The sequence below is a fragment of the Harmonia axyridis genome, chromosome 1 (assembly GCF_914767665.1).
Source record: "Harmonia axyridis chromosome 1, icHarAxyr1.1, whole genome shotgun sequence".
Lineage (NCBI taxonomy): Eukaryota > Metazoa > Arthropoda > Insecta > Coleoptera > Coccinellidae > Harmonia > Harmonia axyridis.
The window spans coordinates 13232636-13259869 of NC_059501.1; the positions used below are offsets into that span (position 1 = coordinate 13232636).

The 27234-nt window shown below is 33.8% G+C and overlaps 2 protein-coding genes across 4 annotated transcripts in view; one reads left to right on the plus strand and one right to left on the minus strand.

Annotated features, from left to right (window-relative positions):
- Positions 1-408: 408 nt before the first annotated feature.
- On the minus strand, positions 409-16364 carry LOC123689072 (collagen alpha-1(I) chain-like). The gene is made up of 22 exons (XM_045627874.1): positions 16079-16364; positions 12687-12745; positions 12165-12375; positions 11457-11673; positions 11228-11398; positions 10623-10694; positions 10357-10569; positions 10191-10298; positions 8777-8929; positions 7753-7896; positions 7421-7577; positions 7219-7370; positions 6900-7160; positions 6666-6836; positions 6416-6607; positions 5476-5622; positions 5001-5055; positions 3421-3522; positions 3130-3231; positions 1858-2025; positions 723-791; positions 409-661 (listed from the first exon to the last, which is right to left on the minus strand). The coding sequence occupies exons 1-22, from the start codon at positions 16093-16095 to the stop codon at positions 531-533; spliced, it is 3072 nt and encodes a 1023-aa protein (XP_045483830.1). The 5' UTR covers positions 16096-16364; the 3' UTR covers positions 409-530.
- A 1591-nt stretch (positions 16365-17955) lies between these two features.
- The window catches only part of LOC123671756 (dystroglycan 1-like), a 92383-nt gene continuing 83104 nt past the window's right edge, over positions 17956-27234 (plus strand). For 2 of the 3 annotated variants that reach the window (XM_045605776.1, XM_045605774.1), the window contains exon 1: positions 17958-18179. The gene's annotated coding sequence lies outside the window, so the exon portion shown is untranslated. Of the gene's footprint in view, positions 18180-27234 lie in introns of all 3 variants that reach the window. The other variant, XM_045605775.1, reaches the window with a different exon arrangement.

Sequence of the window (27234 nt, forward strand, 5' to 3'; positions counted from 1 at the left end):
AACATTTTGCTTTCTTCTTTAGAATCAATATTCTGATTAGAGAATTGAAAATAAAAATAATTCCTGAATGAGCCTCAAGAGGCATATAGATATTTTTCATTTGAATAAAAAAACAAAGATGTCACTTTTGCGAGTATGCTGCAGCTAATAAAAAACCTAAGAATGCATTTGGATGCTATTCATTTGAATGGAAAAATTATCATTCAAATTTTTTGAACTCTGTGTCCAAAGCCGCGATCAGTAAATTTCAAAGACAGTGGTCTTTGAATCATTTAATCAATAATTTAATCAATCAGTTACAAAGACCCTGTACAATGTTAATAGTAAGATGTGAACAGAATACCATTTCGGAACATATTCAAGAAAACAGGAATTTTATTGAGCAAATTGATTTTATATTACAGAATTTATATAGCAATACAATTTATTTGAAATTACTCATTCTCTCCTTATTTTGATTTTCTCGAATAAATTTTCGAATCGTTGAATTAAATTTAATTTAGTTACTCAGAAATTCTCCATTCTTATTTTCAAGGTCCTTTATTTGTTCCTCCAGGCCGAGCATAATAACCAGATTGATAATTTTGTGCAACATTGTTACAGTATTCACAGTACCCTGGAGCTCCCTGCGCCCCTGGTGCTCCCCTCAAACCTGGGGGACCTGAAAATATATAATTATTCAAGCGATTTCGTTAAATTTGTCATTTAACTTATAAAATTACCTGCCATGCCTGGTTCTCCTCTATCCCCTATTTTTCCCGGCAGACCTTCGCCAGGTGGTCCTTGTATGCCTAAAAAAAATATTCAGTATCACCTAGTAAAGTTCCTATGATTAAAGATTACTGAAACATTGTCAGCTAACAGAGCTTTGCGCATCTAAATCAAATAATATGTGAATAGTTGGCTGTTGGAATATCTAAGTGTATATAAGTTAAATATACTAACTGACAAAGAAACTGCAACACCCAGAAGAATCTGTTTAAATTTAATTTTTTTTTGGTAAAACATAGATAGTAATGTAAGGAGTAAATGATTGAAATTTGGGGAAAACAGTTCAGGATACCATCGACCGTGACCCCCCTGTATAGAAAGAATTGACAAAATGTTGTCTCTGAGAGAAAAATACGGTGGCGGTAATGAAGATGTCTAAAAATACTAGTGTGCCCTCTCAATGTTGAAAAAGTTTAAGATGAAACTGGTCACTATGGAGGGACCAGCTTTCTTGGATTTTAAGGACATTGACGGTAATTCTCCGATTACTGTTTCGTTTCCTATCGCACTCACATAGGAAGAAAAGGGTAACGAAAATCCCCAGTTGGAATCCCCAGAATTATATCAAACAAAACCTAATCAGTGGACACACCGGTTTTCTTTGGACATATTAGCTGTAATATGTAGGTCTCGAAAAAAAACGTAGACCTGCAGAAGCGTGTTTCCACCAAAGTAGCGTGTAATTTATCAAGTCTCCAATTTTCTTTTCAAACATGTCAGCTTCAATGGAACTGAAATGTCTAGAAATACTGACACTCTCACTGATCAAATTATTCAGAATTGCCCGTAATTCTCTTCCTTTCATAGGACGCTCTATTTAATTGAATTGTCGTATTTCTATGGAAACAGCAGTAAATAACTTTTATGCACTTCAGGGATTAAATTAGTAGTTTTATTCCCAAATTTCAGGGACTGAAATGGTAATTTATCCCTAGGTTTTAAAAGTGATCGAGATAGGTACTGTTACACTTGATGACTAGTTGAAAAATTTAATTTCAGAAATTGTACTCTGAATGAATAAAAGTTATTATTATGATCTGTTCATTTTGATATATTTATTGGGAAGTTTGTATATAATTTATTTACCTGGAGTTCCTCTGGGACCAGGTGGTCCTTCTATTCCAACACCCTCAGGTCCTCGTTCACCTTTTTCTCCTTGATCACCCTTTACTCCCATGGATCCTTGAGGTCCTTGCGGACCTGGTAAACCCATGAATCCTCTATCACCAGGTAATCCTGGTATTCCCGCATCACCTGAGCAGATAAACTATTCTCAAACTGATACATTAGTTGAAGATTATGTCAAAACAAAATGAGTTTTCCAATAAGATGTTTCATTTTAAATGGACGGCTATCTGGCAGCTGTCATCTTTTGACATTCAACAACAACAAGTAAAACCACGTCATTACTGAAAGTAAAACGATACAAGCTTCAACAACGCAATGAGATTGCAATTCTCTACATAATGCAGTCACAGTTTGTGAAACTAGAATTTTTTCTTTGGGGTCACTTGAAAGAGAGGTGTATGCTAATGCTTCACAATCGATTAAAGACTATAAAGATGGAATTCGTGTAGTTATCGAGGACATACAACCGCAAATGTGCGAATTGCTCATGGAAAATTTAATGAAAAGGATATGGTGTTGCAATCATTTGGCTGATTTTGTTTTCCATCGTACCTTCCTCTTAACAATGAAATGAACATCCATTGATTTATTTCAAAATATACTCGTTTCTCATAATATCAAAATGAAACCTCTTATCGGAAAACCCTGTATAAAGCTTTTTTGATGCTCGCTGACATTCATTAAGTAATTGTTATATACGCTACAAGAATTTGAACTTATATTTATAAGAGACACTGCACATTATTATCGAGGGATGTGAAAATAATTTTCTGCTTCGGTCCTTGAAATTCAAAGAATGAAATGGTTTATGTATCAATGAATTCTTCAAGCCAACGTCTTCCTTCATTGTGATAAACATGCAATGATTAAAATTCAAAGTGCAAATCTCATTTATATTGCAAAGTGAAAAGTAGTTAGTTCTATAGGTACTAGAGCCCCTAGAAGACGTCTACCAAAAATTATTTTTTGGTGTTTTTTTGAAAGAAATAATGAACATTGTCATTGAGCTATTATAGTAGAAATATTTCTGCATACTAGTCAAAATTCTAATGAAAATTACACGGAACGGTGTATGTAGAAATTTCATGAAGATACTCTGAAAAATGTTGAACATCTGTCGAATATTTAGGTTTTCCACACTAAATCACAAAAAAAATTAATTTAGATCTTTTTAATAGCTGATAACGATAAAATAAATTTTATCAATTTTCTAGAATTTGGTATGCTAACCTGGAATACCCCTCGGTCCTGGTTTTCCTGGGGGACCAGTACGTGTTAAGCCTTGCGGTCCAGGAGGTCCCCGCAAGCCCAAAATTATTTCATCCATTCGATCTGCATGCAATTAAAGCAAAAGGTATTATTACCAACAAACGGAAATCCAAAAAGACATTGTGAGTTCAGATTTCATTTCGAATAAGGCAGGAATTCCTTTCCAGATTTCACGAATAAGGACTCCCATTTGTTGGAATAACAACTTGTCGATATTAGCTAAGAAATAAAGTTATTCGTTGCTTGTGGTACCTGGAGGTCCTTGTGGTCCAACAGGTCCAGGTCGACCGGGCTTAGATCTACCTGGAGGTCCAGGAGGCCCGATCAACGTAGCTGACAGTGTAGTCAGTTGATCTGATATAAAAAAATGGGGTTGAAAATGATTAAAAACAATTATTATGAGAAAACCTTTTTCCCAAGATATTTTAAAAACTATTTTGCTTTTTCACTACTTTTTCTCCTTAATTGAGGATACGCCAATCTGGCACTGGCTAATGTTATTATTTGTCTACCTCCGATCAGCTTAAGATCCTATATAATACGAGCATCTTCTCTTTAGTGTTCTTCTGTCTTCGTAATTAGGACGTCCAGATCCGTTCAGAACGAGGTTAAGAACTATCATAATGTTTACTACTTTTCTGGACTATAGTGCAGTCCATCAAGACAGCTAATTCTGCTTAGGATGGACTGCACTAAGGTGCAATTCAGGAAAGCACTATAGTGCAGTACATCAAAATAGCTGATTCTGTTTAAGATTTCTTGGTAAATATCACTACGGCTCTGATTCAGCTCGTAAATTCATTTATGATCTATTTTGATATGTCCTTTATGCCATATTGAAATTTTAAAATTAATTATTGTCACTGAAGGTGAATTTCTAGTTATTCCTGTTCTATTCTGCTTCGAATTTGGTGATTTTTTGTATTTATTATGCTGAACAAATTGTGGAAGATTTTCCAGTGCTTTCACAATTGGTAATAGCAAAACGATGTTTCTATCTCATTCTGTTCACTACAATCCATTTTATGAACTATGTTTGTTGTACTTTCCTATGCATTATCTTTATTGAGGAGAAAGAGTGGGATAAATCTTGTTCGAATATACAAAGTTTTATGCTGAAAAAACCTCTACATTTGTATAGAGTGTCAGGTTATATATCGTTGATACTGCTATTTACCTGCATTATGGACAAATTTACGTTGTAACTCTACAGATGGAATCAGGAAACTTTAAAATGAGAAATATCAAAGATTTGCAACTGAGTTCTTTCAACTCTATCTTTTGCTATACAAAGGCTATTTGGTCAAAGGGATATTATGCTTTCTCAATGAAAAAATATGTAAAATTGCCCAAGTCTTAAAATGGGACAGTTTTTTATAACCTAAGACTGCAAGTAAAAGCAAGATCGTTCTCAAATTTTTAAGAGAGCACAAAAATTATAGCGATATATCGAAAAATTTAGTTTTGATTTGATCGGTTCTCTGGATGAACATGTCATTAGATCACAGATTCGCAATAAAATCAATAGAATTACGGCCAAAGTAATCTTTTGATGTGTTACAAGTGTACTTCCTCACTTTGTGTATGGAATAGTAGGTACTATTTAGTCTGAGACCTCTATTCTCGTAATTGAAATTTTGAAAGAACCAAGTAGCCTTCATTACAAAAGAAATCTTTTTATTCTGCCCCAATCTGTATTATCTTAATTCCTGAGAAATTAAAGTTTAATTCTCTATATTGAATATCGATTCGTGTATTATAAATGAATTTGGACACTTATTGATTTGATCAGGATCGGGTATTTCGAAATGAATAATAAAAGTTTGTCATACCTCTCAAAACAGCAGCACAAATGTCCCTGACTTCAGATTCAGTGAAGCTTTTACCCTGAAAATAATCGAAAAAAAATTATAAGGAATAAGACATAAGAAAATCGGAGAAGCAGAATCGAAGATGATTGAAAGCCAGCAGCAGCGCTAAATGTTGTATGAGTTTTTGCGATACATGGCGTCCAAACACCTAAATTTTCTACCAATGGTGACGCAAAAATTTCTGATTGAGTTGAATGTTTTTCATCTCTGTGAGACTGATAATACGTCAGAGATACAGCAATAATTAAATTAAACTACAAAGTTACCTCAATTTTCATTTGGTTGCCATCGTTTTTGAATTATGCGATATTGATGAGCTTCAAAAAGACCAAAACTGATCTATCACTTCTCAGATCATTTCTTTTTGGTTGAGTTTTAGCCTAGATTTTGCTGGTCTTATGCTCTTATAATTTTTCAATATTGAAATAAACCTTACCGGTGCACCGTCAACCCCTGGTATTCCAGGTTGTCCCCTTTGTCCTGGAGGACCAGGTAATCCAGATGGTCCTTCCTTTCCTGGCATACCGGGATATCCAGCTGGTCCTTCAGGCCCTCTCTCACCTGCTGCTCCTCTTTCTCCAGGCTATAGACAAAAGAAACTAGATCATTATAGAAAAACACTCTAAATGAAATAATACCCTGTTACTGAATCGGACACAAAAATTCTAAACTAATAGTGGATTCAAGCATCATGACCAAACCCTCATATAAAATGCCGATTTCAAGACATCTTTTGAAGAAGTCATTAGTGACCGTCCAAATACTGTAGATTAACTGGACAACAAATAGTTCATTTAGCACATAGATGGATTAAAATAATAGTACTAGCATGAGGAACAAAAATTGAAGCTATTCATGATCGTGTATGAGAAACCCTCTGCATTTATGCATTATGGTTGTCTATACATCGTTTTCAGCAAAATAGTAAAGGAATCATGTTCCACTCTGATTAGAGGTTTGATATGTTATAATTAATTGCCTAATATGTTGAGGAACTGCAACAAATATGTGATCTTTAGGAAATTATTGATATCTTATGTTAAGGAGCAGTCAGCAGTATTTTTGAGAAATGTTTGTTAATTTTATTATGAAGTTATAACTAGAAATTTTTACTAAATAAAGAAATAGTATTATTATAATTTCTTTGATAATTAGGAGGTTATGATTTGCTGTAGCTGAATCCGAATTTAAATTCTAGCTAATACAGATTCTGCAAGTGTGGGGAGCTTGTAACTAGGTGACGTAAGCAAAAATCGGACATCTCCTGTTGTCGATGAATATATGACCTCAGCTATAGGGTGGCTGAATAATGAATGATTAATTTTTGTCATAGTACAAATATTTCTTCAACTAGTTTGAATATTAGATCTACTTACGATACCAGGTGGTCCTGATAAACCTCTTGGTCCATTGGTTCCGGGTGTGCTCTTTCCCTCAGATATTAAATTACCGACAGGAAAATCGCATGAACAAGAGCCAGGAGGACCTTGCCCTCCAGGTTGACCAGGTCTTCCATCCAGACCAGGGATTCCAGGTGATCCTGGAGGACCTTGAGGTCCAGCATTTCCCTAAAATATCCAAATATTTTTGAATAGAGACATTATGAGAAGATTCTATAAAACCTACCGGTGCACCAGTATAACCTCTTGGTCCCATTAGTCCTGGTAGGCCGTCTTGTCCTCTTTCTCCTTTGTGACCATCTGAACCAGGTATACCAGCGACACCATCTTTTCCAGGGTTTCCACGTGCCCCTTCTCGCCCTGGAGGACCTTGATCTCCAGATGGACCTTGGAGGCCCTATTCATCGATAAATAACTCAGTTATGGTGGTACATATTTAGCAAGAAGGATAATCACTCACTGGTGGACCTTGTTTTCCTTCAATTCCTTCTAAACCTTGTATTCCTTGGGGCCCAGGTGGACCTGGTAAACCAGGTGATCCAGGAAAACCTACTTCTCCTCTTTCTCCATCATCTCCCTTAGAACCTTTTTCTCCAGGTGGTCCGATTGGTCCTGTTCCTCCAGGACCGGTAGCAATTCCCGGTAGTCCCGGTGGACCAGCTGGACCTGTGTCTCCCTTAGTACCTGGAGGTCCTGGAAGTCCTGGAGAACCAACTGGACCCTAATCGAAGATGTAAATTTGATATTGAGATATGTATAATTTTTATTTGAATCCCTACCATTGGCCCAGTTATCCCAATTGGACCTTGTTGACCAGGTGGTCCAATAAATCCAGGTTCTCCTTTGGAACCGTCGGTACCGGGTAGTCCATTTCTACCTGGCTGCCCTGGAAGTCCATCTAATCCTGGATTTCCTTCCTGACCTCTTTCACCTCAAAAATTTCATGTTCAGTTATTAATTCCAGATGTACAATTTACTAACCTTTCTGGCCTCTTTCTCCTTTTTCTCCCAAATCACCAGAATCACCTTTTGCTCCCTTAGGACCAGGAAATCCTGCCTCTCCTCTAGGACCTGGTGGTCCTGGAATAGGAGTTGAACTGCCTCCCCCAACGTTCAATCCAGGTTGGCCAGGTGGTCCCTGAAAATTTTCGTATTGAAATAACAAAGCAAAGAATATCTAGATATTCTGGATCACACTCATTTATTGAATATTTTAACAGCGCAAAAGTATTGGTCTGGATGGTTGTATTGTATTGATGAAACGCATACAGACTGAATAAATATCAACTCAACTAGTGTTCAATTTCATTTACCGGTAATCCTGTAAATCCCCTTTCTCCTTGGTCACCTCGTTCTCCTTTTAGACCTCTTGGTCCATCTCTACCATCAAGCCCTGGCAAACCTTGTGCACCTTCAGGTCCCCTTGGACCGACAGGTCCGATCAAGCCTGGAGGTCCCTGCGAATGAATAGTTAGCATAATAGGTTTTTAAAAGCAAACATTTTCATTTGTTAAGACAGTCTTGCCTATTTCTTTTGTAATCGTAGACAATACAATTTGAAGAGAAAATAAATCTTCTTGCAGTCAGTATTTTTGTGTTGAATTTAGATAATTCACAATATTTGTGTTCTTCGGTCCAAATCGAACTCACCAAGTGTTCAAACAGTCCTTTTCTATTGAAAAAATCAAGAGATTTTAATAGGAAGGAATGTGCTCGGAAATATACCAGATCATATCAATGTTGAGATCCAAACAAGTATTTGTTGGATGCCACGTAAAATAATTTTAATGAATGAACAAATACAGAAGGAGAACCTCAGAAGTCAAGAAGTATACGAAGTTCAGCAGCAGGCGTGAGATCTACAAGACCCTGATGCGGTTCAAAAGCAAGAATTTCAAATTGAAAATACTTCAACTTCAGGATGAAATATGTCACATCCAAAATCATCTTCTGCAGAAAAAAAGTATTCGTGATTCTAGGCAGCAAAATTGATGAGATGGAACTAGAGGAAAATATCTCCACTCATCAATCTGCCGAAAAAAAATTAAGATTGAAGAAATAACTTTTACATCACAAAGAAATTCGTTCGAAGAATAAGCAGATGAATTTTCAAAACATGAAGAACTTCTTCAAGAGCAACATGCAAAATTTGTACTTGTACATCAATAGTGAAAATTCTATCATCACTATCCAGGAGATAATACCGGAATATTTTGAGATTTTATTCCATTTTCTATTTGAGCATTATAGGTTAGAATGATAACACAGATATATTTTGATTGCACTCTTATGGAATTAGTATATATTTTTCATTATGAATTAATTTGCTTATGATACCTGAATTCCTGGGAGCCCTCTAGGTCCTGGAGATCCTGGAATCGCAAGTCCACTATCATTTCCAGAATACCCAGGTGGTCCTCTTGGACCAGGTGGTCCCTCCACGCCTGGTGAACCAGGAAAACCATCTCGACCTCTTTCACCTTGGTCGCCCTAAACAAGAAGTAGGTAGAACATTTTAACATAAGACATATAATTGGCTAAATAAGATGAGATTGCCATTGTATCCTCACTTACTAATAATCAAAAAATTCTCAGTTCATCCTTGATATATCGTCCTAACGATTGCTACTTCTTTATTTCGATAATTCAATATTCATATCATATATAGGGTGTTTTTTTTCGAGGTGTATAACTTCAAGTAGACATTACTGTTCAATATGGCAACCGATTTAACAGCTGTCAAGTGATTTATTCTCAGTTTGGTTTGGCAATTAATCTTGAATAGACTCAAGCCTGAACAACGCTTCCAAATAGTGCAATTTTATGTCGAAAATAATGGTTCTGTGCGGAATACGTATCGCGCACTACGTCCATTTTATTTTGTTTAGCGATGAAGCGCACTTCTGGTTGAATGGCTACGTCAAAAAACCAAACTGCCGCATTTGGAGTGAAGCTAATCCTAAAGTGTATGTCGAAACACCCTTACATCCAGAAAAACTGACTGTTTCGTGCGCTTTATGGGCTGGTGGAATCATTGGTCCGTACTTCTTCAAAAATAATGATATCCAGAACGTTACAGTCAATGGTGATCGGTATAGAGCCATGATTACTAACTTTTTCATTCCTGAATTGAACAACCATGATGTCCAGGAGCTGTAGTTCCAACAAGACGGCGCAACATGTCACACAGCTCGTGCCACAATCGATTTATTGAAAGACACATTTGGTGACCGCCTAATTTCGCGTTTTGGACATGTGAATTGGCTTCCAAGATCTTGTGATTTAACACCGCTAGACTACTTTCTGTGGGGCTATGTAAAGTCATTGGTCTATACAGATAAGCCACAAACCCTTGATCATTTGGAAGACAACATTCGCCTTGTTATTGCCGATATACGGCCACAAATGTTGTAAAAAGTCATCGAAAATTGGACGTCCAGATTTGACTACATCCGAGCCAGACGTGGCAGTCATATGCCAGAAATCATATTCAAAATGTAATGCCACAAGATTATCTTGCGGATAAATAAAATTCATGTCAATCGAATAATCCATCGTTGTTTTATTGCAATTTAAAGTTCTATAGCTCTAAAAGAAACACCCTTTACTTAGTCAAATTATCGTTAGCAGTGAAGACCACAGAATAGGCAATATTGTCTAGGACTACCTTAATACTTGAGGGAATGCTCAATATAACAGATATTTGAGTATTTTGAGACTTCAAAAGATGAAACTAAAAACGAGTATTCACCTTTTCACCTCGATCTCCCTTTTCGCCTTCTTTTCCTTCCAATCCTTGCTGACCAATAGATCCAGTAAGACCTCTTGGTCCAGGTATACCAATAGGTCCAGGAGAACCCTAAAAATCGAGAGTTTAATGTGGAAAATAACAGTATTTAATTACATCTTCTACTTACTGCCAAACCAGGTATGCCAGTGTCTCCTCGTTCACCCTTAGATCCTGGAAGTCCAGGAAATCCTTGAATACCACGTGGTCCTTCTGGTCCTGGAAGACCTGGTGGACCTTGAGTCCCATTTAGTCCTGGTGGACCTCTAGGACAAACTGTTGTACATGGTTGTCTATTATCGATTATTGGCCTTATAGTGGTGATAATATTCAAGGGAATACTCTAAAAAAATACTTGATTATTTAGAAATCATGATGTTGCTTATTGCTACTCACTGGTATTTCACTGCATTTTTCTCTTTCTGGGGCCGTTGGGTCACAACTCATAACCATCCATTGGATTTCCACCTAAATTGAAGGGCGAGACAATACATATAATATCCACTTTAGGTTTCTCAACAACACCGATATACATTCTAAATTCAATATACAAGTTTTTTCAGTACTCTCTCGTAGAATTTGTTGAATGAAGGATATGTTATGTTGAATGAAGGATATGTTATGTTGAATGAAGGATAGATAGAAATGAATAACAGACGAAAACAAGAGAAATACATGTTTTTTTTCATCAAAATTATTCTTGGTTTCTTTAAAATTTGGGATAAGAATCTCATGACTAGAATTTTGGATCACAATTGTGAAATTTATATAAAATTTCATAAGACAAACGACTGTTAGTCGTCAGGAAAATCTAAACGTGTAATCAAATTTTTCATTTATCACATTGAAATTGAAATTGAAATGTGAAGGAAGCTAAGCATCTTGACATGGAATGTTATCCTAGGAGGTTTCTGGTTTTGGAATATTTTATAATATTAAAACTCATTTGATTATCATGGTGTTTCAACTATATCTTTTTTTTTCATAGAACCAATACTCACAGGAACTGTTTGTCGGGTATTTTGAACTTTAGAAACAGATATTTCACCATTTATATCTATTGGACCCTTTGGTTCAATGTATTGTTGTCCAACTTTAATACAGTCTATGTACAACGAGACTTGATCTCTGAAAACTCCAAAATGAAGTTTGTGCCAGTTTTTGTCGAAAACCTAAAAAGTAAATTTCGCTTATTTGCAATCTTACAAACTTCAAAATTTCTATTCTCACCTGTGGATATGGAAACACCAAAGTTTGTAGTCTTCCCTCATAGTTGGGGATAGAAAATTCAACAGTTTGATTCGTAGGATTCAGGGTTATCAGAAATTGAGGCTTGAATTCTAAATCTGTAACTCGAACTAAATGATACGGTATTTTCGGCCATCTTCTGGTTCGGTATGTGCATAAGAAGGAAAACTCTTCAGGAAGACCTTGAGGGAATATGTCCCTGAAATCAGATTTTGTTAGCTTCAGAAGTTTGCTATCGAGTTACCGAAGGTAAAGGAAGCATTGTGATCACATTTGGTATGAAAAAAATTTTAAGATTCCGATTTCAAAATCCCCGATCACAAAATCCTTTTCAGACCATCCTGAGAAACTTCTGTTATTTGGGCATAAGAGAGTCCCATATAAAATTCAGCTTTTACAGATAAATAGTACGCGTAGAGCATAATATTTTGAAAAACCGAGATTTTTAAATCTTGCGTTCTACTAGTCCGATGCTGATGAAAATTTGTAGGGATATTCAGATTGGTTAGAAGATAGCTACGTACATTCCGCTTTTCCCGATGTACGATGTGATTTGTTAATATTTGAAATACTAAGGATTTTAGACCGTTAGAACTGATCGGAGGATATTACTGCGAAATTCTGACCTTTTTAGGCGAAAAAGGAGGATCACTGGTCACCCATTGGCAGAGTGGGGTTGGTTTTACTCACCTTGTTGGAAGAGTGAGATCCGCTTCTTTCTCTAGCCTAAAGGCCGTTTGAAGTCTATTTGAACCCCTCACTTTACTGACGCCAGGAAACTTAGATTCCAGAAAATCTAGTTTATATTTAGTTATAAAATCATATGCCTGCAGATCATCATCTCCAACCCTGAAATTGGCACATGGACCCACATTTTCTTCTTCGTATGTTGGATCTAATTCTATAAAAGCATATAAAATGATAAGTTGAAGATATTGATGTTTTGTTTTTATGAATTTTCATTATGCTAATACAAGGGGCAAGCTTATCCAAGGATGATGGCCACAGAGTTCTTGGGATGCTTAAAATTGTTCGAACACTAATTCAAGTGGTCAGTAAAGAAATTTATCGGATATTTCAGTCCATGCATAATTCTCGAATATTTTCGTTGTAAGTTGAAGTAGTTACGAGTATTAGAATATATTGATATGAATCTTTATATTTTATTGATATAGATTTACGAATTATAAAGCAATGTATATGTATACTTACGAGCTGTAATTTTTGAGATGTAACTGAAAAATATAAAAACAGGCACCAAGTTCTTGTACCTATAAAGAGAAAAAAAAATTCGTGAGTTTCAGAAAGACAAAAAAATTAATCTAAAGTTATTTACTTTCTTAAGCCTTTAAGAGGCAACCTAAAACGTTGTATGAGTGAATAGGAAGTGGTCATATTGGTTCGTTTTTATTTGATATTTCGAATCGAATTTTTGAAGACTTATATTTACAAATAACGGCAATGAGTTTTCAAACGTACCAGGTGAATTTTTAAAGTTGAATCAACCAAAAATCCCGAAAAGGATGTAACGTAAAAATGTTTTGAATAAAAAATTGATGATTTTGAGGGGAAACTCCACTTCGTCTAAAATCTCTAGCTTTTACTCCACCCTGTGGGGAGACGGGGTGAACTTTTGAGTTTTGAATAAGAATCCCTGTTTCCATTACTCTTTTGTCTTCGTTTTCTACAGCAAAAAATACAAAAGTTCTTTACGAAAACTTTTTCACGATTTGTCACAGATAGCTCTGCAATCAAATTCAAATTTTCGATATTAATGTTTCCGTTCCATTTATCATTCACCTGAAATTCTGACGTTTCCTGCTGAACTGTTTGTTTTTAGTACATGTACTGTTGTCGTTGATTATTTCAACCCCCGCACTAACCCAAGGGTGAAGGCAGTGAAATGAGTGGTAGCATAAGTGGTCTTTCCCTTCGAAACTATCAACTTTTTATTCACCTAGTGTATATAGAATAACTATTTCAATAGTTCATCAGTCGAACCTTATCTTTTGAGACCATTCCTAGGTCAAGATTAAGAATTTACAGATATTGTATGTTATGATATGTTATTGTTGGGAATCTTTGAGAGCGATCTGATCACTGACTAGCCAGTCTATTCCTCGATAGATTTCTTATCAACTACACCTTCGGGTTCAAAGCCAGCTCAAGAATATAATGATAAAAAAACTTTCACATTTGATATTAGGGAGGAAATTAACGAAATGGTATACGACAGCTCTGAAATGATCGGGAACTTCAATGAGGTCAAAAAATTGTCCAAGAAAACTCCATTTGAAGCATTAATTCGATCGATAAAATATAGAACGATACGGTTGGAAGTAATAAAATCGGGTGAATAAAAATTGATATTATAAGCATTCAATTTATGATCCCGTTATAGTCCAGTTGGATCTCAATAATAGAACAGATCAATGTCAGATTAATTCTTAAGATACATTTGTATTTAGCATTAAAATCATATTAGAAATTGATGGTATTGACTACATGAAGATGTACTAAGGAAGAAATATGCTACAAGCGGGTCAATTGATCCAATTTGATTAGTAAATTGACCATAAGATGAGAGAATTGAAACAATAACGTAAAATTTATTTATTTTCAGATTTCTCCAATTCATGTGCTACTCAATGAAAACTAAGCGATAATCGAAGTAACTATGTGATTTTGAGATTTTTTAGGTTTTCGAAGAGAAACATTTTCTCAAATTGATAGATTTTCGAAAAAAATGTGAAAAGCACTGAGAAGTCAGGAATCACGTCTGTGCTTTTAATTTCAAATAAATTAATTTTTTTTTCAATTAATTTTTCATAGTTCACGAAATGATATTCTTTATATACACGCAAAATTTGAACTTGGTCATATATGTTGTCACTACAATATAAGATATTGTTTTTCTATCTCCTTGTTGAATTTTGGTTACGGTATTCGTACGATATTTTGCACTAATCTTGAAATTGTTATTCTATATATGTATACACACAAAATCACAGAAATATTTGGTATTTTTTTTCCAATATTCTTCTTGAATTTTTCTATGTTTCTGATGATGTGAATAGCTTGAAATTTCGCGAGGAGCTTGGAATTCTTATTTCTTATATCCAGCCATAATCCTAACTGCTTCGGTTTCTTGGTCACAGAAATATTGGGTCATTTTTTTCTCGATATTCTTCTTATATTTTCTTTGAATGTGGTTACGTTATCCTCATGGAATTTTGCAGGGAGCTTGAAATGGTTATTCTATATCTACCAAGTGATTTTTTTAAAAATTAAATTGGTTGAAAATTTCGAAAAGGAAACATCTAACGGAAAAATCTTTCGAATAAAAGGTTGATATTTTTGAGGGGGAAGTCCACTCATATATATATGCGAGAATCTATTCCATTTAATTCCCCCTTGTGGAGGGTATGAGGGTCAACTTTGAAACTTCAAATAGGAACCTGTGCTTTTTATTGCAAATTCGTATTTTACGGCAATACAATAAAATTTTGTACGAAAAATTTTTCACGTGGCTCTGTATTCGAGTTTGAATTATCCGTTTGAACGTACTTGTTCCATTAATCATTCACATGAAAAACGGACGTTTTCTGCTAAATCTTCACATTTGAAATTCCAAAGTAGACCTCCGAACATCACACAAGGGGGAATATTAAATGGAAGAGGTTCTGACAAAAGTTGGATTACCCCCTCAAAACCATGAACCTTTTATTTAAAACATTTTTCCGTAAGATATTTCCATTTCGAGATTTTTGACTGATTCAACTTTAAAAAAATCATCCAGTATATACATGCAAAATCATAAATAGATCGAAATTTTGCACGAAGTTTGAAATTGTCACCCACATTTTTCACAGGAAAGATCACTTAACGATATTTAAAGAAATATTCCATTTATTTCAATAAAAATTCAGTGAATTTTAAGGCACTCCTTCATTAAAAAAATTGTCACTTTATGGATCGTTTTTAAGTTTTGAACTGGTGAAAGAATAACGATGCCTTCTTCAATAGTATTATAAATAACTATTTTATCGATTCTCATGTTTCATAAGTTTTCATCAGATTTTAACTGTGAAATTCGAGTTATATACAGGGTGAGTCTTTGACTTGTGCATATATCTCAACCGAAGATTTCTGAAGCAAGGGAAACACATTTTTACCATTATTTACAATTATTTCGGATTCGGCTCGGTTGGAAAGATACAGGCTGTTAAAAATCCATGTAAAATGTAAGTTTTAGTTATATCTAGCAAATGGAATGAAATCGAAGGAAATGATTTTCGGAATATAGTTTTTTATTGATGTGATGAATATTTTCCGAATTTAATTTTCCATCAAAGTCCGATTAACTACAAGATAAACTATACTCAGTGAGAAAAAAAATGAATCGGACAAAATAGTGAAGGGAAAAAGTGTTTCTTTTGACCTCAGTAATCTCCAGTTGAAATATATGTAGGTGCAAGTCAAAGACTTACCCTGTATAGTTTCTCCCTTCCAAAGATTGAAACCGATACATAAAACTCAAAATAATTAAAACGCTTTTGAATTAATATATTTAGAGTATGATATAATAATTCTGAAACACTCACCGTCCGATGAGAATCATTTTATTGTTGGCACTTCAACACATCGTTCGAAAATCAAAGCTTCAGACAATTTGATTAACAACATTCACGATCTATTGAAGACTGTGCGGAAAAGATCATCTATGCATGGTCGTCATAAAATTCTTGATTCTTAATTACAATTCCAGATAGTCCATTATTGTTATAGAATTTCGATGGGATCTACAAGCTCCATTAAGACGAAATAGAACATCTCTGTCAGATGAACTATTTAAGGCATTTTATTGAATGGTCAATGTCCTTCTTTAACACATTGATCAAATATGTTGATGATATTCTGTATTTCGAAGTTCAGATGCATAGAATATGAATATGATGGAGAATTCAGGGATGAAAAATGCTACAGCAAAAATAGCTAAAAATAAAATGACTAATAGGTATTCAATGCATGTGACATCAACATAATACACGTAGGCGCTTTTTCCAGAAGAGAACAGAACGGGAACTCTATACAGGGTGTTCCTGAAGAGGTGTGCAGGAAAATGAGAGATTCTTTGGATAATTTAAGAAGAAAGTCCTATAAACATGGGACCTCAAACGCTTTCGAAGATTTTTTTCTCTGAGTCTTACAGTTCTTTAGAGGCTCACTGTTAGCATCGAATTTGGGTAATCCTGTACAATGTATTTCAATGTACAATAACGAATTAACAATAAGTAAACGTCAACGTGCCTCATATCGTATGCAATTTTCATTGTATACAACTTTTTGCTAATTTTTTTATTTTTTTTTTGCTTTATAATAAAGGTCTCCCCTCTTAATATATGTTTATTACTCTGTGTATCTCAAAAACTGGTCATAGCAAAGCCAAAATTATTTGACATTATAATAGTGTACTCGAACTAAGAGTAATGACAAAACATTGGAAAAATCCACGAAAGACTTTTTCAATTACATGGTGAATTATGAACTTAACGAATTTCATTTTGAATAATGTTTGACTCACCCCGTATCTAACAATAACTTTTATTGAAAATCGGTCTAAAATTATTACCTAATGGGTAAGCAATTATTATTATTATTTGAACTGGGGTCGTTTTGCTTCGGTAAGCAATATTTGTCGCGCAAAATTTTTCATTCAAGATGGTTTCTTACGAGAAATGTTATTTTAAAGAAATGCTAACTTCGACACCCTGTATCTCGAAAACTATAGTCATAGGATTTAGTTGGACCGTTAGATTCTCTTGTTCAGGTGATTATATTCTTCAAACATATGTTACAAATTTGATTCAGTTAGCTCCAGAATAAAATCTATTACTTTCAGAATATACAGTGTAGTCTAGATTTTAGTTGAATAACTTTGGCGTCGGATAGAATAACTTTTTTCATGAAAAAAGTTTTGTGAAAAACTTTTTTTTTTCATACTTTTCAACACTCTGTATTTCGGAACGAAGCATGTTATAGGAATGTTAGTATATACCTATGTTTATGAACTTGTTTTTCGTTAAAAAAGTTGTTCTATCTGACGCCAAAGTTATTGAATTTAAATCTGGACCATCCTGTATAATTACAGATTCATCACGGAAAAATCTAGGTTTAAACAATTTGTAAATCTTTCTTTTTATTGGTTTGAGATATTCAAGTAATAGAATGAGTAGTTTTTTGATGTGGGAAAATGATAAAGTTAAATTCACAATGTTTATTCCTTCATTCATTGTCACAAAATAATGTTATACCTTAAATTAAATCGTTATCTTGGTCCTTGATCCTGATTTTCCCATCAATGTGCCTAATAGTACTGATTCACACATGAGATGGCGCTGTAAGTGGCGCAGACACGAAAGTAGGCATCTACGCGGCGCTGACCGGAACCTTCCTAACCAAGTAACTGCCGGATAGTAAACCAGAGGGTCTCATAACACGGAGTCCAACGACCGTGGCGCGCTCGCTGTCGCCGTTTGACAAACACCGAAAATAAATAAACGACTTCGTGCTTTGACAGGAAGCAAACCGAAGGTGCAGAAGTCTGGTACAGAGCAATGATAGGTTGATGAGTACTGGTTAAGCTAAAGTGCAGTGAATACTACTGTGTTTTTCCTTTTGAAGTTGACCCTGGTGTTCTCTAAGGTGAGTTCTGGCTTAAATTGATCAAATTAATGATGGTTTATGTTATGATATCGAAATTTGACTGGAACATTGATCAAAAGGGCCCAGGCCGGTGTGCAGACGGTCTAAAGTTCCCCATGGCGGTACGTGCCCTTTGAGAGCACCTGATGAATAAAAGTGCCTAAGAATTGTATATTTTATAATGACAACAATTTGGGTTTCTGGATAAACTTGTGTTTATTTGGAATATTTACGGATTCTAAAAATCTTTCTCGTTGTAATTTGTACGAATACCTTTTTTATGCAATATCTGCATACCTGTATCTTCCGCAATTATAATTAAGGACAGAAGTTCGATAAAAGTTATTCGACAATTTGAAATATTTCTTTTATGAAAATAAGATAATAAGATTTATAATTTCAAGCTTATACCTACTTTTTTCTGAGAAGAGTTCCATATGTAAATACTCTGAACAAAATTCCTCACACCTATTTTGACCTAATTATTATTCATTTGATTGCAATAAAATTAAGATAGAACTATATGAACAAACAAAAAGTGGAGAAACCATGTGTTTAACGCCGTTTTACAGCAGAAATTTTTTACACGATAATATTCTAAAACTCGAAAACCTACTTGACATATTTTCGAATGAATTTCAAAATTTTGATTGTTCAGCATAACATGAAAATTTGGGGCTTTTTAGCTGAGGTTTACGGAGGTCAACTGACGTTTGACCTCTGAAGATGCTTTCCGTAGTAATAGACGAAACGTCAGGTGAAAAACCGACTTGAATAGGTACATCTAAAAAACCCGGATTACTTACAGTTGAAAAGTCATGTCGTGGAAGTATTTTTATGGGATTATTGAATCTTATTTCATCCATTTTTGTATACTTCAAAATGTCATTCAAACATTTTTTTGTTTTTTTTTTATACATCTATGATACGATACATATTTTCAAATGATCTATTACATTTTTCTTATCTTCAGTTTTTTTCCAAAATCATCACGCCAATTCGGTTCATGCAAGATAAAAATTCGAAATACCTCTGTATAAAGTGAGATCATATACGAACGTATTTGATACAACTATGTTCCCTTTTAGATATTTCATTAGAAACCTATATAAATTCAGCTTCACCTGATGAATTTGTTTATTATTATTTTTATAGGCATTCTCATTGCGTTACTTATATAGGTAACTAAGTTTTCTTGTAAACAAACTTGATTGAATTGAATGGAACCAGAATAATTCATATTCAATATCATATTCAAGGGTTGAAAACTGAAGGATAATTTAAGAAAAATTAATTGTTTCCAGAGAGATCACCATGTGTGTGTTTATTCTGTTCCCCACGAAGATTTTTGTAGTTTCCAGTGTGTGAAGTACATGTGACAGCTCATCTCAACTCAGTAACATGTGACAGACCTATAAATCTTACGCTTTTGTTGGTTTATTATTTACAAGAATAAAAATTTAATATCGTTCAAGAAAAAAGTGAAATCCCCTCCGAGTTTCTTTAGCGCTACGAATTTTGCACGATGTTCTCATTTCACAAAGATATGTATATACCTAAAGAAAAACATAAGTTGCAAGATATTCTCGTTTCTATATGAAAAATAAGACATACAATGAAGCTGTAGAAAACGTATCTCGTTTCATTTATGTCCATACTCAAAATCGATATTTGGCACACATTCAATATTTGTGTAAGGTTTGTAATTTTTCTGTGTAAGGAGTATCAACTATGATTACCTACAGCAATCTTTAATTAACGAGCGTCGAAAGCTCCTGACTTCCTATTAGGTTAGACTGAATTTTTAATGGTAAAAAAACAAAATAAACCAGAAAACTTGACGATAAACAATCAGTTAATGAGAAATAAATCAAGGTTAGGTCTTCTGTGAATAGTATACTTGGCAAAAGAAGAAATTCCATTTAGAATTCGAAACAAAGAACTTTACAATCAAACTGTCAGCATGATTTTTCCACTCGAGTTGAGATATTTTGTGACATAGAAGGAAACTGTGTTCAATTTTCAGTGATATTCGTGAAGAATTAATTTTTAACATTCACTGCACTATTTATACAGGTTGTTTCCAAATTAGGCGTGAAACTTGAAGGGGGTGTTAGTATCACTCATTTGCTATCGATTGAGCCATATTTATTGATATCCGAAAATCAACAGTTTCCGAGATATTTGTGTTGTTGTGTTTTACAAAAATTTTTACATTTTTTAAATTTCTATTTTCATCAGAGAAGGATATGATATCTATGAAAAATGCAAATGCATGTAATAGATGTTGAACAAGACTTGGTATGATTTGAAAGTTGGTATATGAAGAAGAGAATGATATTTCCGACAGTATTTCCAATATATATTTGTCTGCAATTTCGTATTCCACAATTTATGTATGACAAATTTATTTTGAAAACTTGCCAAATTCCTTCTTCATTTTCTAAAAAAGTTTTCGTTAGAATGCAGGCACTAGTTTTGTGTCAGCAGATTTTGATTTGGAAGGGGAAAAAAGCAAAAAAAAGAAAGTAATGAATTGAATATTTCTTCATTGTAATTAAACTCAAAATTTCACTAGAAAATGTATCCATAAATTATGTTTGAAATGACCTGCACAATTCCTTATACAAGCACTTGCCCTCTTTCTTATTTCTTCAGTTGTTACTTTCCGCCTGAAATTTACTCCCAATCTTCATGCTGCTTCATCTATTCTAACGGTGTAAGATCCGGACTTCCCCGTGGCCACGAAAATAATCCAAATTCCAACCATATTTGGCGAACGTAGAAAAAAATTGACGAAACACTAAATATGGCTCAAACGATAGCAAATGAGCCATACTTACTCGTTCTCCAAGGTTCACGTCTAATTTGGAAACACCCTGTATAAGAAATATACAGCTTATTGATTTTATGCGTTTTCTAGAAAGCCCCATAACTGCACAAATTTCGCTGAAGCATCCGCATATGCTATTCTGCTATTACGAATGTTCTTCTGCAGCTGTGTACGTTATTATTAGATTGTTTCGAGACAAATGCCGACATAGATTGGCTTCTACTTGCACTTTCCTAGTATGACGAACCTCTTGATTGAATTATTTACACCAAAGTAAATTGGAATAGCGCATTCGAATATAGTTTTCATTACATGGTTATTATCGTGGTAATCTAAGGATTGTTGCCCTTTTGAACCTTCCAGTTCGACTAAGTTGATTGAGATATATGATAAATACGGGTCTGTGTACAGTTTGGAATCTGATATCTAGATCAAATGTTTATGATTTACATACTGTTTTCTACTATTCGACACACAAATTGTAACCGTATACATATTCTTGGGGTCATTAGAAGAAAGCAGTGCTGGTAAACAATACGATTTTCAAAGGTAATTCTTCAAAAAAGCTAAAAAAAACATCAAAAACTATGAATTCATTAACTCGCGTATTCAAAAATAAATCATTTTGAGTTTTATCAAGTTCTACCATACTCATTGCGCTCTTCAGGGCGCTAGAAACAATTTTTATGACAAACCACTATAAAAAACCAAATAGTTATCTGAATCAGGACTTGCAATCAATCTGAACCTAATAGTGCAAAGTCAGGCAGAAACATAATAACCAGAGTCGCATCTATAAATAAAACTTATAGGTCTCAAAATTGAAAGTAGTCAACAATTCAGGTCAAAATTACAAATTTCCGAAACTAAGCTAGTCAAATCCAATACGTCAAATACTTATACGTCCTTCAAGATTCACGTCCAATTCGGAAACACCCTGTATAACCAGTTTAAATTGTATAATTCCTATTGGAATTAACTACGAGTTCTTAGTATACGATAAATTTGTAATTTCTTGAGAGTTTTGTTTTCCTATCCTTACTCTTAAAGTTGAAATATTTTTTAATTGATACACTGCAAGAACCAACATGTGTATATAGAGTTCTCGAAGATTCGTCACCGAATATACAGAAAACAGTTGTTGACTTTGGTAGCGATAAGCTTTACTATAAATTATTTTCAACCATCTTTTTTGAGTTATCTCAAGTTAGTCAAATAATGTTTTCTTTGAATCCGAGTAGTCCATAATATATGTATACCAATAGAGGTTGAAGCAATACCAAGTTCAGCACTAGTAATATACATACCTTTAGTTTGTGATCTCCAACTGTTCGTGAATTGAACTTTTCTCGAATTTTTCAAATTTTTTTGGCGATTTCTTAAAACAAGAAAATTGAAAATTAGCACGAAAATTTGTCCAAAATCCATCGTCATCTCTTTCAGCTCCTCCTCAAGTTCGAAAATATGATCTGATCTCAGAAGCCTCTACTCACTGTATATCATTATTATCTCTGGTTCTTGAAATTTGACTATTATTTTGAATTTCGATTAATCTGAAAATAACAATATGTCTGATGTGTATTATGCCGATAACATTCTATGTAATTTATCCAGGAAATTCAAGGAAGAAGGTGGTTCTATTCAGTGAACATCGCGGTCACCCGATCTATCGCCTCCAGATTATTTTTCTGCAATTGATTCAGATCTCACATATAGATATTCAACAGAGAATCATGAGTATATACATACATCATGCATATATAAATAACTCACGGAATAATTGAAGTCAGAAAAACACTACCTATTATAAATTTTTTTTCTTTCAACTCTTTACGCCAAATTGTATAAAATAATCAATCAAAAATTCAATACTCTTGGATTTGAACTCGGTGTTCTTTCATTCGAAATCCGAATAAAATTTTTAAAAATTGATAACAACCATTAGCTACGTAGATTTTGGAGTTTCCATGATGTTCTCAAGTTTGATTCCTTGATTTTCCAGCCTTTGAAATCATGGATCTGTTTCTCGACCAGGAGGATCAATGTGGTATAGCTAATTTTATGCAAATGGTCTTCTGGAAAAGCTTTCTACGGCGAATGGTTCTCTTATTGGATTTTGCTGCAAAATTTAGTAGTGTTAAATATGAGAATGATTAGATTTATCGTCTGATCCTCAATGACAGAAGATAATCATTAAGCCATTAAGATGGATAGCAATTTTTTCCAAAAAATTGTTCTAATTAGAACTCCAGAAATCAGAAAGTTGAGTAAGAGTTGAGAAAAAATTTATCACTTACAAAAAAAAATAAATTGATACCAATGATGAGGTCTTTTGCTGAATATTTCGAGTTCGAAGTTTTTGATATCAATTCGATTCATATACAGGGTGAGGCGTAATTAATGGATAATCCTGTACTGGCGAATAGGGGAGGCCATGGCCGACCAGAAAATGTAAAGTTATGTTCAGTAAAAATATCATAGTTTTCGAGATATCGGACAATTTCATTTTTTTCTAAAAAGTGCAACTTTACTCACTAATTTCAATGCTGTGATCACAAATCTTGTTATTTCTTTATGCATTGTTTTCTATTATACTCTCAAATAGCTGTACTAAGAGATATACTACCAAATTCCTACCATCTTGCTTAATTAAGAAAAAAAAAGTAGGATAAACCTCATGTTTGCAAATTCTCTTACTTTTTTCTTTAAGTTTCAGTCGTTATTGTGAAAAAAAATTGTATTGAGACCTTTGTGAACATTTCATAAATAAATTGTCAATTTCATTGCGGTTCTAAAATGGTATAATACATGTTATTCTTTTATTGGGTGCTCGGAGTACGTTCCATTATTACAACTGAGGTACTAATTTCAGTGAAAGAGAGTTTTAGGGATTTTTGATAATACCTAATAATGGTTGAATAAAACACAGTAAAATGTTCACTATTTATTTTAAATTACAGTAAGTGCTAACATAAGTGCACGCTGAACATCTTCTAATAAAAGATCGTTTGATTCGTCGCGCATATCTGGCTTGATTAATATTTCGAGCTGCTTCGTTAATGCGTGTGCGTAATTCTTAAACTGAATTTATCGGCTTGTCATATACCTTCTCTTTGAGACATCGCCAATAGAATAAAATCTAATGGATTCAGATCAGTAGATCGTGGTGGCCAAGAAATTGTACCCATACGTCCAATCAATCTTCTCGGGAATTTTTCATTGAAGTAATCACGTACCTGTCGTGCGAAATGTGCAGGGCAGCCATTATGTTGCAGCCATATCAGACTCCTACCTCAACCTATTAGACGAATGGGTACAATTTCTTTGTCACCACGATCTCCTGATCAAAATCCATTAGATTTTATTCTAATGGGGATGTCTCAAAGAGAAGGTATATGACAAGCCGATAAATTCAGTTGAAGAATTACGCACACGCATTAACGAAGCAACTCAAAATATTAATCAAGCCAGATATGCGCGACGAATCAAACGATCTTTTATTAGAATATGTTTAGCGTGCATTCGTGCAGAAGGCGGACATTTCGAGCACTTACTTTAATTTATCATAAATAGTCAAAATATTACTGTGTTTTATTCAACCATTATTAGGTATTATCAAAAATCCCTAAAACTCTATTTCACTGAAATTAGTACCTCAGTTGTAATAATGGAACGTACTCCGAGCACCCAATAAAAGAATAACATGTATTATACCATTTTAGAACCGCAATGAAATTGACAATTTATTTATGAAATGTTCACAAAGGTCTCAATACAATTTTTTTTCACCATAACGACTGAAACTTAAAGAAAAAAGTAAGAGAATTTGCAAACATGAGGTTTATCCTATTTTTTTTTTCTTAATTGAGCAGGATGGTAGGAATTTGGTAGTTTATCTCTTAGTACAGCTATTTGAGAGTATAATAGAAAACAATGCATAAAGAAATAACAAGATTTGTGATCACAGCATTGAAATTAGTGAGTAAAGGTGCACTTTTTAGAAAAAAATGAAATTGTCCGATATCTCGAAAACTATGATATTTTTACTGAACATAACTTTACATTTTCTGGTCGGCCATGACCTCCCCTATTCGCCAGTACAGAATTATCCATTAATTACGCCACACCCTGTACATAGATCTAGAAACGAAATTTGTTGAAATATTATCAGTTGATTAACGGAAACACATAGTATACGGCTTCATTAACAAATGGAAGAATGAGGTTTACGAAAACGAAAAATGGATATCAGATATCCGTTAAAAAAACTTGGAAGACCTGAAACATTCCTAATAGATTCACAATGATTCCGTCAAACCAACTAAAGAACGATGTGTTGTTTTTTCTTGCATACAGCCGACCTTCAAGGAGTTATTTTCGTTATCTATCTATAGGTCAAGAACTGAGTGAGTAGAATACTCCTCATTGGAATAGCCTATCGCTTATACTACTTCACACACTACAATTATAAAATGGACTTTGATAGGTATTTACTACCGATATGCTAATACAAGCCCAATTTTTGGATTTTTTATTCATTTGAAACGCTGTATGGTATTACTATAATTCCAAAGCAAAATCTCGTCTAGAACGTACATATTTTAAGCTTATATTTATTTGAATTATTATTCAAATGAAATATTGGAATGGCTTGAGAAATAAAATGTTACATGCCTCCATAAAGTTATTCAATATTTTCGATCATAAACATTTTTTATTTTCAATAATAAATATAGAAATCATTCCATACAAGTAATATTGCATGAGCCTAATAGGGCTTATTGTTTCAATAGGCGATAAAATGTATTTTTTTCCATTATTTCTAAACATGAATCTCTGGAATCGTCCAACCAAATGATATTTCCTCCAATCAATTAATAATACACATTCGTGTGGACTTCTATTTTTATCCATTTCAATAAAAAATTCATTGGAGAACGCAGAACTGATTATAGGTATATGATATGCGATAAATGATTATGTCATAGTGTTGTGGGTTAGTTTATCTAGATCAGAAGTTCTGAATTTTACATACAAATTTGATTTCAACCTGATCGATCTATTACGAAAATGTTTGGGATTTTTTAGATATTTTATTTATATTAATTTTTTTTATTCTATATGGTTGAACGATGAGATCTGTTGAGTTTTCTTTACAAATTCGTTGGTTGAAGAGTTGCTAATCCTAGTCTTTTCCACAAATATGGACATTTTTGAGCACAACTGAAAGCGTTCACTGAACACCTAACTTTGAACCAGGAATGATCCTAAACGATAAGGTTCTATTATTATTGAGGAATCCGTTCTCAAATTACTCTCTATCCGGCCGTCTGTAAAACTATAACTTTCAAACGTAAAGACCTATAATCTCTAAATTTTCAAAGTAGGTTCGCTAATTGACAAAATCTGAATAGGGTTTAAATATGGACGTTCGAAATGTTGTCTTCCAATTAATTTCAACTTCAGATTCAATCCAGATGAAACATTGCATTTGGATGTAAAATCTCAATAACCATAAAAAATTCAAGAAGAATATTGGATAAAACACCCAATATTTCCTTGAATGCAGATGCAATCGGTTGAGATCTTACGTATATACAGGTTGTTCTTAAATATAAGGATATTATACCCCGAAACAAGTGTTCAACACTTATCGAGAATTATGTTTAAAAAAAAGGAAAAAATGAGATATCCCTTGAAAAATTTTAAGAATCAAAAGGTTCTATAATCACGAATGCTTCGATTTTGAGATGTTTCATTTAGTTCTACTTTTTTGTGATGATTATACCACTTCATCGAATCCCTATTAATCTTTGCTACAGTACCAAAACAACTTAAATAATAATTAAATCATTCATCACAGCTTACTAACTAGTCTTTTATAATATTTTGGATTTTCCTAAGGATTACAAAAGAATTATTTGATATAATTTTCTCGAAATCGGTAGCAGATACTACAAAACTACAAAAAACTTGAAAGTGCAGTACTGGATCAAAGTTTCTTTTCAAAATAATCAGTGGTCCACATAAAAAAGTTATGGAGGAAAGAAGCAGGCACTGGTGCAGAAAAATTATCACCCTGTAGATTCGCATTCAAAATTATCATGTCACATGATGAAAACTCAACATTGAAAAATCTTTGCCAAATTTGAGTTAAATATCTTGTGAAGAGAAGAAGCTATGAGAAAAAAGTAAACATCAACACCCTGTATCTCGAAAATA